A 19,775-nucleotide genomic window follows, 5' to 3' on the forward strand; every position below is an offset into this window, starting at 1 on the left:
CAGAATTTCGAGCTTTCGCAACCAGCGGCTGCTTCGTCAGGAAAGAGGGAAGGAAAAGGAAAGATGAAAGGATGTGGGTTTTAAGGGAGAGGGTAAGGAGTCACTCCAATCCCAGGAGCGGAGAGACTTACCTTAGGGGGAAAAAGGATAGGTATATACTCACGCACAGACACACACACACACACACACACACACACACACACACACACACACACATATCCATCCATACATACACAGACACAAGCAGACTCCGTACTGCAGGGGCTGGGGAGGGGGGGTGGGAGGGCTATGTAGTGCCGATGAGGTCGACACCAGCATCGATATGCATACATCTTTGGACTCTGAGCATCGTCTTTGGACTCTGAGCATTGTCTTTGGGCTGTTCCATGTGTTTAGGCGATTAAATGAACTACTGCTTAATGGATGTTGTTTGCTGTAACCAACCCGAACTTCTCCCATAAATCTAATCCTCATATTGTCTATGTAGATTGTGACTGGTGGTGTGACAAAAATCAAATTTTCTTCGGGTGTTCCTCTTTTTTGTTATCATCTAGAGCTGACACCTCATAACCTACTACTCGCAAACCTATAATAGTTGCCACATTTCTCACCTCTGTTAAGTTTTACAGTATTTTATTTAAGTGCAATGAAATAACAGAAATATTTACAAACAAATACAGTGTTACAGGCATTCTGTTGTTTGTAAATGCTAATGTAACGTTATTTAAATTCAAACACTAAAGACTGTTATAGGTATTCAATTGAATCTCCGATAACTGTAGAATCACAAAGTAAACTGGGCAACACTTGGCTTTCTTCAGCAGAACCCTAACTCACAAGAATACCCTCAGATATGAAGCAAAATTTCACAGTGTTTACCATATGGTAGTAATGAGTTTTAAAGGTAGTGCCGTCTAACATTGAAACTTTTATACACAGAATACAGAAAGAAACTACTGAACACCTGGTAGTAACTTGTCACAGTCATCATCTCCTCTCCTTGCCAGTGTGATGTTGTGAATGGCTGTCCGTGACGCTGTTTATTCAGTCTAGTTCTTTCCTACATATGTCATCCCACTTCACTATATACTGTAAGCAAACACTAAGAAAACAGTTGAAGAGGTCAACAATAGAAGCAACTGAATCAATATAAACTGAAATGCATCGACTGATATAATTTTTGGTGTTTACCAACTGCAATTATCAGACAACATAATGTTTAATGTGCCTAGGAATATGCTAATAAATGAAATGATTTCTGGTAAGAAAGCTGGCAAATGTCCCAGTAACACTTACCACTGCTACATTTGACCTCTTCTGAGCTCTTTATTCTTTGGCTGCTAAATGAGGTGGTGATGTTACTTTTATGTGACATGTATAACTGACACGCAATGTAAATAATGATTTTAAGAAATCCACTCTAATGTCAACATATTCTTATTCCTAATCCACATAAAATTTTGTATGTATAACTTTCAGAAGAAAGAAAAAGAAACCCACTAAATATGACACAAATGTGGTATGTATGTTTGGGGAATAAAACAAAATTGTGATCTTGCAAGAAGGCATACCCTTTTAATTCATTATTATTTTCTGCATGCATGAGAATATGAATTAAAATCCATTGCAATAGTTCCAACTAGTTATGTTCAATGTCCTCCATAAACTCAACAAATAAAACAAAATCACAGGATAATTCAATGGCATGAACAGTCAGAAAGTCAAACTAAAATCAAACATTTCAATTTTCACAATTTTCAGAGAAACAATACTTGTTGGTATACATACAATTTCAGGCAATGGTGGGTATTATAGGTAATATACAGCCACCCTGTAAAGTACATGCACTATTACAGAAACTGATGGTAAGTAGTAGTAGTAGTAGTTGTTGTTGTTGTTGTTGTTGTTGTTACTGTGTAAATGTGGTCACACTATCTTTAGCCCTTGCTCAACCAAGTTCGTTCTTTCTATGAGGGCGATATCACCTTACATGAAAACTGTAGCCTCATCGCCTGTAGTCCACTTCTATTCTGAACCTATGTGCATTCCACTCTTCATACCAGAGTTTTATTATAGGTGAGGTTTTGCATTTTGCTCTTCCTTTTTTCTCACCGTCAAAATGATGAAACTACGATAAGGGATTTTATTGAGAAGCTAGGCACTTCTCACCGGGTACACCTCAAATACCGTATATTCTGAAAGATCATTATCATCAGATCCATGCAATGTATATAATCTAATCTCCATTTGCTTTTGGAGTGTTTACTGCTTCTTTGTGTGCACACTTAGCAAGTGCTAGAACTTGTACTCTGGTCCTAGGCTGCAACTTTCATTTTATGACTGAGCAAGGTGGTACAGTGGATAGCACATTGGACTAGCATTTGCGAGGAAGTTTATTCAAATATGCATTTGGCAATCCAGAAGTAGGTTTTCTGTGATTTAGGGAAATCACTCCGGGCAAATAGTTGAAAAGTTCCTTTGAAGAAAGGCTGATTTCCTTCTCCATCCTTCAAACAATCTGAGCTTGTGTTGCTCCTTGAATGACCTTTATGTCCATGTCAATGGGCAGTTAAACCCTAATCTTCCTTCCTTTTTTTGTAATCATGTTTCTTGAGGTAAGAAGTACGAATTCTTTATGTGCTTTTCTATATGATACGCAGGTTCGTCTTAGTTTTTGTGTCATTTTTTTCTCCTGTAATATTATACAGTCCACACTCCTGTCTGGAACAATTCGTGCATACTTGTAGACCTGTGTATTCAGAATATAGTCTGTGTGCTACTGCCCCACATTTGTCCGAAATCGCTTTGCCTAAGCATCTCAGTGAGGTACAGCCATACTTTTATTTCAAGTAATTTGTGAGACTAGCATAAACCCTCTTACTCTGTCAGAATAAACACACTCAGGCACAGTGTGTGAGTTGAACATGATGGTCAGTCCACGCTTTCTTTGCAGCAACCAACCAACTTTTTTTCGTATTTGTAACCTCGTAAACTTATTTTGTTATTGCTTTTGCAATTCCAGTGTTGCATGTATACAGGGTGGTCCATTGATTGTGACTGGGCCAAATATCTCAGGAAATAAGTGTCAAATGAAAAAAAACTACAAAGAACGAAACTTGTCTAGCTTGAAGGGGGAAACCAGAAGGAGCTATGGTTGGCCCACTAGATGGCACTGACATAGGTCAAACAGATATCAACTGTTTCTTTAAAATAGGAACCCCCATGTTTTATTACATATTTGTGTAGTACGTAAAAAAATATGAATGTTTTAGTTGGACCACTTTTTCCGCTTTGGGACTATATTTACTGAAATTAAAGCTGTTACATGTCTCAGTTACCAATCCATATTGTCAAACCTATTAGCTTTTAAGGGAGTTGACACTTTGCAAATGACAAGGTTTCTATGATGAGCATCAGAACAACCCCTTCCCCCCCCTCCCCCCCCCCCCCCCCCACACACACACACATCCACCCACCTGAACTTCTCCAGATACCCCGAACTTTTGCTCAATTGTCTTCACTATGTAAAAAAAGAACAGCTTTTCAAATATTCCCTGGTCTCTTTTACATACAATAAAAGCATTTTCACATAAACATATAACCAGATACCAATATATGTTGAGTTACCAATCTGCTTTGTGGAATTTGATGAAAGCTCATCAGGAGAAAGGAGTTACAGAGTGTGTGTGTGTGTGTGTGTGTGTGTGTGTGTGTGTGTGTGTGCACACGCAGGGAAGGGGGGGGGGGGGAGGGGAGGGAAGAGGGGTGCACATGCGCACTACCCACTGGTTAACTCTATTGACTGGGAATGTTTTGAGAGAATTAGTGAAATACATTTTGGTCCCAGGAGACGCTAAATAAAACAAAAGAGCACACACAGTGTTTCTCCTCGATGCCCAATGATGTTTGCTGATGGCCCCACATCTGGCACTGCCAGTTCACAATACTCATTCACAGCTATTAGTAGCTGACCCACCGTCTTCCCCCTAATCCTGCCCTAATGGAAATTGTGGATTTATTATGCACAATTTTGACAGTACTGTCTCTAATTGAATGTCCATGACATTAAGTGCCACTTGACATAAAATCAAAATTTATGATACACACTCACACACAAACCCCACTTCCACTTAAAGCAGTGAGAGGAAAATCAAAAGCCAGTGCTTCTGATGTTCTGTGTCTACGTGTGTTTACTGTTATCTGCAGGTAAGTGGATTGCCTGTCATCAGTGTCAATTTATTATTCTGTCCCAGAATATCAGTTTGTGTATTTTGATTTGAAATTGTTGATCATAATCAAGATTTTTTAAATATTAATCAGTGGAAGTGATTTTATATAGTATAAATATTGTTCCTGTATACAGCCAAGTATTCAAATAAATGATGCCCCAAGATGGGTGACAAATGAAGTGCATAATACAACAAAGTTTAGGATGCAACAGCAACAATATGGAAATGATAGACTGCTACCTACCACACATGAGGCCCTGAGCCAAGATAGGCACAATGAAGGAAAATACTAGAAATGTTCAGCTTTTGGATGATGTCTTTCAACAGAAGTAGAAAAACACACAGAGTGTCACTGCTGTCTCCACATGTTATGGCCTGACTCAACTCCCAGAGAAGGCAGTGGGTACATCTGTGTGTGCGTGTGTCTTTTCTACTTCTGATGAAAGAAAGTCTGAAAGCTGAACATTCCTAGTATTCTTTTTCATTGTGCCAGTCTGTGACTCATCATCTCTGCTATATAACAAATAGCAATCTATCCTTTCCATAATAACGTCATTATTCCTTCCTGCATTATCCTTTCCAGATAATACCAAGAACATTAAAGAGTCCTTCAACCAGTATTAGGTCTCATTTACTTCAATAGCCTATTGTAGGACTATCACTCTGAGGGGTTTTAACAATGTGTGTCAAAAAACATGGGCACATCATTGGATACTTGTCTGTACACTGAAAATGTGATGTGACAGGGTCTCTGAACTTAGAGAGTTACTGACAAGTCTAATCTTAGCACTGAATTGTGGGAGCTTCTACAGTCTGTACCTATACAAGAAATATTAAAATTTATTAGTTCTGGCGATTTCTTCATCACATTGCATGTCTTTGATATTCAGTACAGCTAGGATAAATGCTGTCCTCTTTCAGCTTATTAAAATGTAAATAGTACAAGAGCATTACTCAACAGTGTGTGACCACTGTATAGCCTAATTTAAATGATACATTAGATGTTCCTTAATACCTTTCATCTGTTTGAGACCAATGTCTGAAGAATGTTTGAAGTATGTTATCTGTTACTCTCTCCTAGGAACAGAAAATATTCTTCTAGTATCTGCCATAGAGAAGTTATCTACAATGAAACTTGTTCTCCACTAGAATTCTTAATTTTTTTGTGTGGCAGTTAACCACTATTGTGAGTTTAAGGTATAACAATCACAAAACTTACCAAAATAAATTGGTCATATATTAAACTAGACTGATTTGGTTTGGCAAACAATTTATTTTATGTTCAAGGGCGAGATCTAAATACAAACTTCGTGAAAAAAATATTATCTGTAAAGATGTCAAAAACTGTTGAAAAGTGCTGTTAAGCTAGACATGTGTTTTAGCTTTCAGAAATGAATAAATCTGCCAATGGAAAAATGGGAATTAAATCTTAGAACTGCCAAAGTGTTAATGGAAAATCAACCATAATTTCTTTGGCTGCTGCAATATCCGAATTTAAGTAGAATTTTCCATATTCCCTTGTACACACAAAAACACTGTGTTTGTTATACTGGAAACAATAAACTCGGGCAACATATTTGAATCATATTTTATTCATTTATATCAAGTTACTGAGCAAATGCCTTATTAGATCTGGAGAGTAAAGAAGTGTGTTGTTTTTAAATTAAGATGTCTCCGTCTCTTTTCTCATTGTTTAGTTGCTTGCTAGGGCAAAGAATTTAGTCTTGCTACATTTTATCATTATAAATCATATAACAAACACACTGTCCACTCACCAAACCTAATACCAAATTATACTCATTGTGAAAGTTTTTACAATTTCATAAAATTTTCTACTGCATCTACAACAAACTAAAGAAACTAATTTTTAAATTAAGTACATATTTTAGTTGACTTCTCACAACACATTACAATGTACAAAATACAATTAAGTACTGCTTCAAATACTTTAAAATTAATAACAATATGGGAACAATGAATTTCTTTGCAGAGGTTTTTCTTTCTGAACTTTGAAAAGCAGAGGCAATTAGTTATGTAGAACAATACAACAAGATTTCTTCCATGAATCTGGGAAGAGATACAAAATTTGGCAGCTGTTGTTTTCCTAAAAATGGAATTCACACTACTAGTGTTTAGTACACTACAACTACATTTTTTATTCTAAAACCACTGGTGCACAAACCCCATAACCACAATTGAAATATCAATCCAACCACCAAGATGTGAACACATTAGAAAAGCAAATTTAATGGCAGAATACTTTCAGAATGACAAGTGACAACACAGTTGAGGAATGGTGAAAAAAAAAAAAACACGCTTTGGAGAGAGAAAAGGTGTAAAAATAAAGCTAGTCATAACTCAAGGTGATGTGGTCTTAAGTACAGTACTCAGAGTAGTATTTACCAACAGTTCCATCCCAGAAATTATTGTGCCACAATATCTCTATCATATCACTAATAAATTTTTTTAAAAAAAGTGTTTCAGATTCTTTAAAACATGTTCTCCCCTGTTTAACAAACTGAAAACGCATTCAAGTTAACTTAGTAATTGAATTCACTTATTTCTATAGTGTGACATCATTTAAGTACTTGCAAAATTTGAAATATGTACAGATTTACATAGTTGCTATGACATGTAACCGCTGTAGCACAGTTTCTCTTCCTTAGCTAAGAGTAAAGAAAATAATCACAGCACTTGGAATGTACAGACAATAAAATACTCGATTCTGTCAATGTTCTGTATCACAATATTTTATATGAAACATTGGACAAAGCTGCATTAGCTAATATTTGTACAGTCCAATTTCAAGCATAATATAATCACAATCAAACAGCAATGTCTCAGCATTCGCAAATGTAATTGCCTTCCTTTAAACACAATGAATGGTTCACTTCATGTGTAAACACATATTTAAAGCCAAAGCTTCACAGAAATGTATTAAAAATTTCAAATTACCTAAAATAAATTTATTGTTACATTTCTCTTCATCGGTATGGCTTTATTATTCCCCAGTTTCTTAGCAAATTATGACACATGATCAGAAACTGGCAAAAATTGAATTTTTGTGTCGATACACTACTGCACATTCTACTTGCTTCACAAACACTACATCTTATAACTCAGCATTTTTTTTCTTTTTTTTTCACTTTTTCTTTTCTTTTTACAGTTAATGTTGCTCTTAACGGAATGTGAAACAGAATATAATACTTTTGTACATGTTCCAGAGAATATTTTTTTCTGTATATGGTTTTGCCATGCCTTAGTGAACATTATACTGCAACTCCAATTCAAATTCAAAATATATAATGCTTAGGAACTCAACTGTAAATGAAAATAGTATCTTCTCTGTTTATGTTACCTTGAAAATGTAAAATGACTGACAACATGTCATATAACAGGAAGGTAAATTCCCTTGTGACGAAACCAATATGCACCTACACACACATTTCCATCTCAGATGCAAAGTTTGTAATACACATAGTTTCCATACTGAACACACATAAATTGGTGTAAACATTCTAACAGAACTGACATGTTGCTACAAAATCATTATATAAAAATTCTTGCAAAATTATCCCTGTGATACAAATAGATCACTGGATGAACTGTCTGAAGCACACCATTGGGAATACTCTTATAGATTCCATGCATCACACATTTCAAAAATATTTCTATCTTAACCATTCAACAAATTTATGCATTTTGCACCATATAACAACAAATGAAGTAGAATTTCATTTCCACAGGCTTTTCAGCTAAATGTGGAACACCACATTTTCAGAAGTAAATGAGCACAATACAAAGGTTCCTTTCAGTATCTCTGCTGGAATTCGTGATGCCATCTATTAAAATCAATATGAAACACCACTATGGATCCAGTTGCAAGGCCAGCCAATAAGAACCTATGGTGAAAAATCATATTTATTAGATTCATCATTCTTCCTGCTCAGGATATAAATAAACTGTTTATAAATACACATCTGAATTGTTGATTGAGACAGGCACTATAAAAATGTTAATTTTTTTTTCAAGCTAGTCATGTAACTGATAGCACTCATTGCTGAAATGGTACACATTAGTAATAAATAGCATTAACTCAGGACAGCCAAGAGATAATAAATGTGTATGGACAGCTGAAAAATGAGTATACTTACTTCTGATCATGCGAAAGAGCTATGGAGCGAACGCTGCTATCACATGCTGGGAAAGCGTACAGGAGGGCCAAATTGAATGTGCGCCACACTTCCACAATTCCTTTGTCTCCTCCTGTCATAAGATACTCTCCATCGCGGCTCAGAAGCAGACACTGAAAACAGTATGCTCAGTAACTACGCTATCGTGTAAAAGCAAGGAAGAAACAACTGCAAGATGAAGACCCAAATCAAGGCGTCCTTAAATAAAGTAATTTCAAGAACAGGTACAATCTTGTTTTGTTAATCATGCACATACTGTATTGCACTAGATCCATAAATTTATTTTCACATATGATGATCAAACAAAGCACTATTAAGATTCTGTAGTGATTAACAAGTAAATATAGGTAAACCCAGTAAAGTTAAGGCAGTTATGACAAACAGTGGCAACAGAAAAATAAAGGTAAACAATACAACTTGGAGTACGAATCAATATTACCTGTAGGTTGTCATTATGTGATTCATGACGAAGTCTCTTTCCATTTATTGTAAATGCAGCTATGTGTCCACGTTCGTAGTTGACAACTATAACACCCTCTCGAGACATAGCTATGTTCTCTGGAGACTGGAATCCTGAAGGAGGGTCCAAAGACCTTAGAAGATCTCCAAATGTTGTATGAACAAGAACAGGTCCATCTGACAAGGAAACAAAGCACACAATGAAACACACCTTTAGTTTATTCAATGAAAAATTAAACTACTATGTCACTGAATCTTATGGTTGCCAAACTGAACTGTAATTCAATGGCTAATTTCTACTTAAGGAAAAAAATGGACATTACATGTTATGCTTCATCAAATGACAATTACTTCTGACAAAACGATACAATATTCTGGCCCGAGACCCAGCAGTTAGTGGTCCTGTACGCATGCATGCATGAGGTGTCCTTGCTTATGTGTGTGATTGCTTCTCTCATCATGTGCTGTTACCCACAGTCTGGCTCAGCAACCACAGACAGTGGTCACATGTGTGTGAGCTACATTTGCATATGTGTGTGTGCGTGTGTGTGTGAGTGTGTGTGTGTGTTTTGTCTATTTCAGAAGAAGACCTTCTAGCCAAAAACTTTTGTGTTTAGTAATCACTTTGTTGTGCCTGTCTGCTACACAACATCCCCACTATATGGTGAGTAGCAATCTACCCTCTTCATAATATTGTTATTATTCCATCCTGGATTTTCCATTGTTTGAAAATGATACAATGTACATTTGAAGAAAATCACAATGATAAACAAAGACTGATTTCCTTTATTTATAAAATACATGAATTTATATATGCTACAAGTAAGTTTAGGCATGAAAGAAAACAGTCATTAGATGTAATTTTCTTATACAAAATTGAACACCTAAAATTTATACAGCAATGATTTAATAACACAAAGCTTAGACAAACACACAATTACTTAAAATCAGGAGACAAAATTCTGTATCATCATCTCAACCTGAAGGAAATTTTAAACATTTTAACTCAAGTTAAAATGTACACATTATAATCAGATTAGTAACAGTATTTCATTGCCCAACTGTACATTACCTTTACTGTCAAATTTCTACATTTCTTTCCATTCAGTGACATATTTTTCCATAAATTCCACCACCAATATAAGCATTCATAGATGTGAATGAGTTATGTCGTACAAGCCATCCACATCTCTACATCTACATCCATACGCTGCAAAACATTGTGAAATGCAATGCAAACCATCCTTCTCATTGTATCAGTTATTAGGGCTTCTACCCATTGCACTCACGTAAGCAGTGGTGGAAGAATGACTGTTTAAATGTGTGCGATTCGTAGGGAGTTTTAGTATATTCCTAGACTGACTATTTAAAGCTAATTCTTGGAACTTTGTAAGCAGGTTTTCACTGGACAGTTAGTGCCTATCTTCAAGTGCCTGCCGAGTTCAGCTTCTTTAGCATTTCTGTGACACACTCACATGCGTCAAACAAATCTGTAACCATGCATGCTGCCCTTCTCTCTATCCCCTTAGACATACCTGGTACAAGTCCCACACACTTGAGAAATATTCCAGTGTGGGTCCCACAAGTGATTTGCAACCAGTATCCTTTGTAGACAAACATGCAAAGATGCGAGCTGGAGAGAGTGCCACAGAGACTTGGCACTCAAATGAGTTCCGCCGGTGGCAAGGGTGGCACTGACGATGAAGACATCGACTTTGTCTTGGCCAATTGCCAGCCAAGTACAATCCACCAATGACCAGATGACAATGGACAGAAGTCTATTCATAAGATATAAGAGCAGCTCTCGCCCAATTGGTTATAGATCATCTTCCAGGGCTGACTTAGACAGGGAACGTTGTATAGTGAACTCTTCAAGTGAACAGACATTTGAAGTAATTGCATTTGCTGCACACTGTTAGGTTTACCTATGATTATTTGCACTTAGCCACTGAAGGATTTTTTGTGTTATACTACAAGAAGTGCTGCAAGACTTCAATATTCAACTAGTCACAAAGATAAGTAAACCTTTTAACTCATTTGTTGGAGTGTTGTAGAACCTTTGTTCTCCTGTCCTGTTAATAGTGGCAGGGAGAAATTGTCTTAATGGTGTACTGCATCAGAAGCCATTTCACGAACTCACTCACCCGGCATACTGTAACAACAGTGGCAACTTGGCCCCCACAACAGTAGCGATGGGGCCTTTGCAAAAACTGGCAACGAGGGTTACAAAACACTATTTTACATTTATGAACATTTAAAGCTAGTTGCAAATCTTTGCACCACTTTGAAATCTTATCAAGCCATGGGGATATCTGGGTGGCTTTTTTTGGAAAGTATTTCACTACAGAAGGCAGAAGCAACCACTGCAGCCTCTTCCTGTAAACTGTACTAACAACAAACTGAAACATGATAATCTACTCTCACTGATAATTAATCCCAGATTCCTTTATTCATATGTATGTTTGTATGGAGGAGAGCAGCTTCACTGACAAATGATACTGCTCCCTCTCTTAAGCCATGCTGCCAAAGTTGCTACATAATGCTTTAAACAGTGCATTATAGCTCTAGCCAGGATGCTGTGAACTGCCTCTAAAGTCACAATACGTTTAACACAGACATCACAATCAAGATGAATTCACATCCCCAAAAGCATACATCCTCATAAATTGTGGAAGGGGTGAAAAATAAGCTAATTGTTTATTTCATTTTTTGAACATCTGGAAATTTTTAATTTGCTGCCTGTTGTCCACTGGTAATCCGTTATAGACATTTGTGCTAGGAAATATATAGGGTTTATCTGGAATGAATGTAGGAAATGAGATCGCTGGTAGAGTGGGTCACGACAAACCTATTTTACGTAGCAATCCATGTCTGAACCCCTTAGCGTACATCACTAGGCATCATTGAACAGCATCGTGCACCTCCAATAGTGCAGGCAAGTATTTGTGACATCACAGTAAAAGAGACGTCAGGTTGAAGTTTTATGACCTTTATTTGCAAATGCTGTAATCGACATAGTTGCAGATATTTCAGGCAGGACAACACTACGGGTTTTCCAGCTCTTAGTGGGACATGAATGCATTGCTTTTGGATGTGGAAACTTCTGTCTGATAGGTGTTACATAGAGGGCAACACGTGTGCACACTGAAGTATGGTTCACCCTGCATCAGTTTGTCATCAAATGGGGACACTCTTGTGTTTGTTACTGTATGTATTGGACAGGAAATGAAATGCTATTGTGGGGAGGAAAGGGCAGACATGCACTGTGCTTACAGGCTGGTGGATGGAAATGCTCATGCTGCCCAACATTTGTACATTCGGCAGTTTCCGAGTTGTTGAGTGCCACATCCACACACATTAACTACCATCCACAGGTCACTCTGAGGGATTGGATCACTTGAGGTATGTTTTACAATGGCACGTTCTCGTAAAGGCACATGTTGCAGAGGAAATGGGTGAAAGCCACTCCACAATTTGGCGTATATGGCAGGAAGATTATTTTTACTCCTAACGCCTCCAGAAGGTCAACGCCGTTAACCCAAATGATTCTCCACATCAAATTGAATTCTGCTGAGAAGGTATGTTCAACAGCCACAATCAAGAAGTGCAGACATGGGAAAATCCACACACTGCCTTTGTTCATGGTCATCAAGATCACTTCAGTGCCAACATTTGAGCTGGCTTGGTAGGTGGTAATCTGGTCAGTCCATACATCCCATCAGTGACTGAACACAAACAAATACTTAATCTGGAAATTCTTCTAATCCATCTGTGGCATGACTCAGCAAACCAGTGTTTAATAGTATTGGGTGAAAACAGTCTCGGTTGCAATTTTAGTTTTCTTATTTATCAACTACACGTTTCACCTTATTTATGCATCTTCAGGCTGATCGTAATTTGGTATTTCTTAGGACGATTCATCAAACAGTATGCCCTTTAGCTACACTGTCTAATGTCCTAAGAAATACCAAATTAAGAGCAGCCTGAAGATGCCTAAATAAGGTGAAACACGTAGTTGATAAATAAAAAACCTAAAATTGCAACCAAGACTGTTTTCAACGAATGCTAATAAATACTTAATCTTTTTACAAGAAACTCTGCAAGAGCTGTTGGATCATGTTCCACTCAACATGCAACAGCTAATGTGGTACCAACAAGATAGTGCACTTTGCACATGCAATGTGAATGCATTCATGTGAAACCTTTGGTGAGAACTGGATAGGGTGCAGTGGGCTGGTGGCATCGTCTGCACGTTCCCCTGACTTGATACTCATTGACTTTTTCTTCTGGGGCCACATTAAATCTGTTGTCTATGAAACACCCATTGGACTGATAAAGAGCTGATAGTATGCATTATGGCAGCCTCTGATGCAATTTCCACTTTGCCAGGAGTGCTTGAAAGTGGGTGACAGTCACTCCAGCATCATTGCACGGTGTGCATTCAAGCAGGATGGATAATTTTGAGCACTTCTTGTAACTGTTTTCAGATAAAGATTATATAAAAGTAACATCACCTCGACTTCTCATTTATCTTGATGCCACAAATACATTGAAAATGTTGCCCTGCAGACATGCTGCCATGATGGCATGTTGTGTGCCTACCCTCTTGGCAGTGTGCAATGCTGTTCAACAACACCTAGCACTGTATGCTAAGGGATGTGACATGGGCTGCTATGTGAAATATGCTTGTTATGGCCCACTCTACCAGCCGTGTGCAATATTCTAACTGCATCAGTCTGTAAAATAAGTTTGTTTTTGACCTTCACTGCATTGCTCCAGAAGATTATGCTATATGATAGTATCACGTGAAAATAAGATCAGTTTACTTCAAACCCATGTGAAGATCAACACAATGATATAAATTTCTCAGTGAAAAGCACTTGAGCTTTTTAGTTATTACAGAGAGGAATCTTGAATAAAAGACACCACCTGGAAGTACAGTAACATATTAAATACACAAATCCATTTAAATACCAAACAAGTAGTGGAAACTTTGCCAAATACATTTCATTCTACTAATTGTTTGGATGTGTTAATGATAAAAACTTGCACTGACACCTGTACTCACTTGTTGAACCTGATACTACAAGTCCAAGCTCGGCAGAAATCACGACACTGGTGACGGGCTGCTCGTGGCCTGTGAGAGTGGCACGTGGCGTAGGTGCTTCACCTTCCCCAACAATGGTTTGTGTTCGTGCATTCCAGTGCCATAGCAATACTGTGCAGTCAGCTGAGCCTGATGCTATATAGCAGTCTGATGTAATATTGCACTCAGAGCGTGAGAGACACGTAACTACACCATAGTGACCAAAAATTATTTGAACTATCTTTGCTGCAACAGAAAAATGAAACATGTAAAAATCAGAACATTGTTCATAAAATGACAAAACATAAACATCAACCAAAAATAAGCAACAGTCATGCAGTATAAGAATTTACTTCAATCTGCAGTGGCTAATAATTATAGATAAGGACTGGGAAGGTGTCAGCTGTGGCTTACTGGTAGGCACCAATACAATATCATCTGCCCAGAATGTTTTGAGAAAAAATGAAAAACCAAATCAGAATAGCTGGCTTGTATGAACTATCCTGAATAATTTCTACATCAGAAGTTTTCTTACACCTAACGATTCCTTCCAGTGAGATGCAACTGCCATAATACAATCAAGCAGATCAAATATTACGGGTATTTTTCTATTTACCCACTGACACAGACACTGCAAAGATTCACATGGATTACATTTTTGTTTGTTATGAAATTCAAATTTATTAATATATGAAACACCAGTAACTGCCTCTTTTATTTACGTGCATACGAGTGTGGTCCCATAAGTACCCCATCGAACAAAGAAAATACAAAAATTTTGGAAAAAAATGTATTTATTTTTCAACATAATCTACTTTCAGCTCTACAAACTTTTCCCAGCAAGGTTCAATAAGTTCGATACCATTTTTATAACGAGAACTGTCTAATTCCTCAAAATAGCCATTAACAGCCAATATGATGTCTTTATTTGTTGAAAATTTCGACCACGGAGCCATTTTTTCACGTTTGGGAACAGAAAATAATCTGAGAGGGCTAAATCAAGCAAATAGGGTGCATGAGGTAGCAATTCAAACTTTGATTCACAAATTTTGGCCATTGCAATAATGGACTTGTGAACTGGTACATTGTTCTGAAGAAATAACACTTTCTTCTTGGCCAAATGCAGCTGTTTTTGCTTGATTTCTTCACCCAAACATTGCAATAAGTTCACATAATACTTGCCATTGATAGTTTTTCCTTTTTGAAGGTAGTCAATAAAAATTATCCCATGCGCATCCCAAAAAACCGTCACCATGACCTTCCCTGCAGATGAAATGGTTTTTACCTTCTTTGGAGTCAGTTCTCCAATCTGTGTCCATTGTTTGGTTGTTCTTTTGTCTTGGGAGTAAAGTGGTGGACCCATGTTTCATCCATGGCTATGAAACAACTTTGTTGCTGTGAAACGTCTCCAAAAACTCAACTGAAACATCTTCATGACACTGTTTTTGCTCAAGTGTCAGCAAACGCAGCTAAAACCTTGCACATAACTTTCCCATGCCCAAATTCTCAGATAATATGCAATGTACCAGACTTTTTGAAATGTCTACTATGTCTGCTGGGTTGCGCACTTTCAGCTGATGATAATTCAGTACTGCTTTGTGGGTTTTCTCACCATTTCTGGACTCTTCACCTCATTTGGTTGACTACTGCACTGCTTGTCTTCGCAGCTCATATAGCTTCACTTAAACTCAACTACCCAATATTTTACTGTTATCAACGAAGGAGCAGGCACTCCCACAGTAGAATAGATCATATGCTTTCTAATCCAGAAGTATTTTTCAACAATAACTGCCATCTCGCTGTCAGACCATGTACTTATGGGACCATCCTTGTATTCCACCGATCCTTGTAGTAGTACTAGTAGTAGTAGTAGTAGTAGTAGTAGTCATTCAGAGAAAATCTACATTGGATGGATTTCATCAGATAAATACATAGCATTATACATACCACATTAAAAATTGCATATGCAACTCAGTTCATTACAAAAATAATGAAAAATATTTTATATGGAATACATAGTTGACATTTACGTACAAATGCATGCTATTAGGTTGGTGCATAAGTTCATAGCATTTTTCCATAAGTTTAATGAACACAAAAGACACACAAAACAGAGACTTTAGCCATCCATAATATACACTCCTTCACTATTTACAACAGTCTGTCAATGCTTGGGCAACTTTTCGGTTCCACAACTGTAGAAATCACGTGGTTCTGAAACAAAGAAATCACCGAGCCATGTTTGGAGTGCATTTTCATCCAGAAAGGAAGTCCTTAAAGGTTGTTCAGCTGAGAGCAGAAAAGGTGAAAATCAGAGGGCACAAGACCTGGTGAATAAGGTAGGTGAAGAATGACTTCCCAAGCCAACTCCCGTGCACTGTTTTTTATCAGTTTAGCAGAATGTGGGTGGGTGCTATTGTGGAGTAGCATCATTTCCCACAATCTTTCTGGTCATTGCTCTTGGATTGTGCTGGGAAGACACCTCAGTTGTTGACAATAATTGTCAGCAGTGATGGGTACACCTTGGGAAAGCAATTTGTAGTACACCACACTGTCGCTGCTCCGCCACATGCATAACATTATCATTTGTGGATGCACACAGGTCATTGTATGGGGAGTTGTCACTTTGTCTGGGCTCAACCACTCCTTTCTTATCCTTATGTTAGCATAAAGACACAATTTCTCAACACCAGTAATGGCACAGGACAGGATTGATCAGTGTTGTAAATTAGTCAATTGATGATGAGCAAGCAGAGATGATTTTTGTGATTTTGGCTTAGAGCATTGGTACCCATACACCTGATTTTTCAACCTTCCACATTGCATGAAAATGTCACACAATGATGGAATGATCACAGTTCATCAAATCTGCCAGTTCTCAAGTACTCTGACATGGTTTATTGTGGATTAATGTGTTTAAATTATCTACATCAATCCTCAAAGGTCTTCCTGAATGTGTTAAGTCACTAATTCAAAACAATTGTTCTTAAAACAAGAAAACCATTTTCTTGCAATGCTCTGCCAATGGCACTATCCCCATACATGGTGCAAATGTTTCTGGCTTCCTCAGCTGCTGTCATGCCTCTACTGAACTCAAACAGATGAATATGTCAGAAATGTTCTGATTTCTCTACCTGGCTCTCCATTTTTTACGGTCCACAGCACCACTCACTATCTCCAAACAACAAAACAGCAACAGTGAATTGCAAATGATAAATGATAAGCAATAAATAAAGCCGTGGTAACCAGAAAACCAATACACAAAACAAAAATGGTATGAACGTATTAAAAATCTGAGTACTGCTTCCTTAAATGCAGGCAATTTTTTAATTTCTTTCATCTATGCTGGAAGTTTGCTATACAAACTATTACCTTGAATCTTTGTTTCTTTTTTAACTAAAGCTTCGTTTACTCTTTTTATAAGGATATCATTGCACATTATTGTATTATATGAATGAAAATCTGAGTTAGTTTTGAAATTGTCAGTGTACCTTTTTATGTTTACACTTTTTTGTATATAGAGTCATGGTAAAGGTAAAATACTCAGCTGTTGAAGTAAATGATTGTAAGGTGTTAGCCTTGAACTGTTGATAGATAGTCTAACGGTTCACTTTTGTACAGTGAAGATTGTTTTTATGTTTGTCTTATTATGACCCCAGAAAGTGAGACCATAACTAATGGCAGAATGGATTTAAGCAAAGTAAACAATTCTACTACACTGTCTACTACACGTAACACTAATTCCATGCAACACAAAGCAAGGAGAGGTTAAACTGTTAGTGATTCAGAAGATGTGTGCTGTCCAGCCTAAATTTTCATTGATAATGACACACAAAAATTTTGTGACAGACATGCTCTCAATTTCTTTATTTTGCATTCTAGGGTCTATGTCATTAGGTGACTGTTTTTCTGTAATTGGTATATATGTTAACATCTCAATTTCAAACCAATTTTGTATATATTCCAACACTCTCATTACTGATTTTGGCAATATATGGTTTATATCAGTTATAACAACATTTAAACCAAGCAATGGAAAACCAGGATGGGATAACGACAATTTTATGGAAAGGATAGATTGGTACTCAATATACAGAGGAGACGCCAAGCCACAGACAGGTGCAACACATGTGAGGTTTTGACCAAAAGACCTTCTTGTAAAACACACACACACACACACACACACACACACACACACACACACACACACACACAAAGGCCAACGTGTCTGACCACTGGGTCCAGACTGTGAGCAACTGTGCCTGGTGGGAGAAGTATTCTGGGTAGTGGGAGTAAGGAGATGGCTAGGGTGGGGATGAGGAGGGATAACAGTGTAGGGGTGGTCAAGGGTGTAGTGTTGGTTGTGGGAGCAAGCACGGACATGGTGGGGACACGGTAGGACTATTAGGTGCACTCAAGAGGTTTGAGGCTGGGGAGGGGTAGGGGTGCCGTGGGGGTGGGGGAGCGGGCATGGTAGGGAGGAGGGGAAGGGAAGTGGAGGAGGGAAGAAGTAGGGGAGGGGAAAAGAAGAGGGACACTAGTGAGTATGCTGATGGAATAGAACGCTGTGAATTGCTGGATTGGGACAGGGGAAGGGGATAGATGGGTGAAGGACACGGACTAGTGAAGGTAGAGGCAAGATGGGGTTCTGGGAAGTACCTTGCACAGAAACAGGTCTCCTGTGCTTTTTCTCTCCAGTCACCTATGACCTTCCTCGTTCCCATTATCTAGTCAGAAAGGAGCACTATCCTCGTTACTCAGTGCCATCCAGGACTGGAGCAACTGAATCATATTCTCTGCCTGGGTTTCAACTACTTCTTGTCGTGCCCTGAAGTGAGGATTACCCTATACACTATCCTTCCCACCACTTCCACAGTGGTACTCCACCACCCACTGAACCTTCGCAATATCCTTGGATATCCCTACTCCACCCCTGGTCCCAACCCCTTGCCTCATGGCTCATGTATGTGTAAGAGACCTACATAAGACCTGTTCCATACATTCCTCCCACCACCAACAAATCCAGTCAGGTCACAAGTGTCACCTGTTCCATCAAAAGCAGAGCTTCTGTGAAGGTAGCCACATGATCTACAAACTAAGCTGCAACCATGTGCTGCATTCTATGAGGGCTTGAGAACCAACAAGCTGAACATTCCTTGCAGGTTAAAACTGTGAGCTGGATTGAGACTCAAATTTGGGACCTCTGACTTCGCAGGCGAGCACTCTACCAACTGAGCTACCCAAGAATGGCTCACAACCTGTTCTCATAGCCTTACTTCCTTCAGCACCAACAAGCTGTCTGTCCACTGACGAACTGTGGCTAAGAGACAGCTGGACCTTTACAGCCTGTGTCATATGGATCCTTCCTACCAACACCAGATTTTCTGAATTTCATAGGTGGTACTTCTCCCTGCAATACATCCTGCATTCCTGTAATTCCCTTGGCCTCAACATTTGGCAGTCCCTGTCCTTCACCCACCAATACCGTTCCCTCTTCTCACTCCAGCACTACACATTCTTTTATTCCACCACCGAACCCACTAGTCTCTCACTTTTTTTTTCCTTCCTCTACTTCTCTCCTCCTCTGCTGCCCCCCCCCCCCCCTCCAGCCCTACATCCCTGCATGCTCCCACAAGCAGCACTACACCTTCCCCCCCCCCCCATCCTCTCTCTCTCCTCCTTGCCCCAGCCCCCTCCTTAGCCCCACCATCCAAGAGTGCTTCTCCCATCAGGTAAAGTTGCTCACAGTGGCCAGACACATTGGTTGTGCATGTGAGCTGTGCACATTTTCTGTTTTAGAAGAAGGCC

At 38.5% G+C, this 19,775-nt stretch overlaps 1 protein-coding gene across 6 annotated transcripts in view; it reads right to left on the reverse strand.

Moving 5' to 3' along the window:
* Nucleotides 1-5,798: 5,798 nt before the first annotated feature.
* LOC126281932 (neurobeachin) overlaps nt 5,799-19,775 on the reverse strand; it is a 2,071,601-nt gene continuing 2,057,624 nt past the window's right edge. For all 6 annotated transcript variants that reach the window (XM_049981271.1, XM_049981272.1, XM_049981275.1 and 3 more), the window contains 4 exons: nt 13,950-14,213; nt 8,862-9,058; nt 8,384-8,535; nt 5,799-8,131 (listed from right to left, as the gene is read on the reverse strand). In XM_049981271.1, coding sequence (XP_049837228.1) covers nt 8,041-8,131; nt 8,384-8,535; nt 8,862-9,058; nt 13,950-14,213 — 704 coding nt within the window. In that variant the 3' untranslated portion in view covers nt 5,799-8,040. The remainder of the gene's footprint in view (nt 8,132-8,383; nt 8,536-8,861; nt 9,059-13,949; nt 14,214-19,775) is intronic.

This window comes from Schistocerca gregaria, chromosome 7 (genome assembly GCF_023897955.1).
Source record: "Schistocerca gregaria isolate iqSchGreg1 chromosome 7, iqSchGreg1.2, whole genome shotgun sequence".
NCBI lineage: Eukaryota > Metazoa > Arthropoda > Insecta > Orthoptera > Acrididae > Schistocerca > Schistocerca gregaria.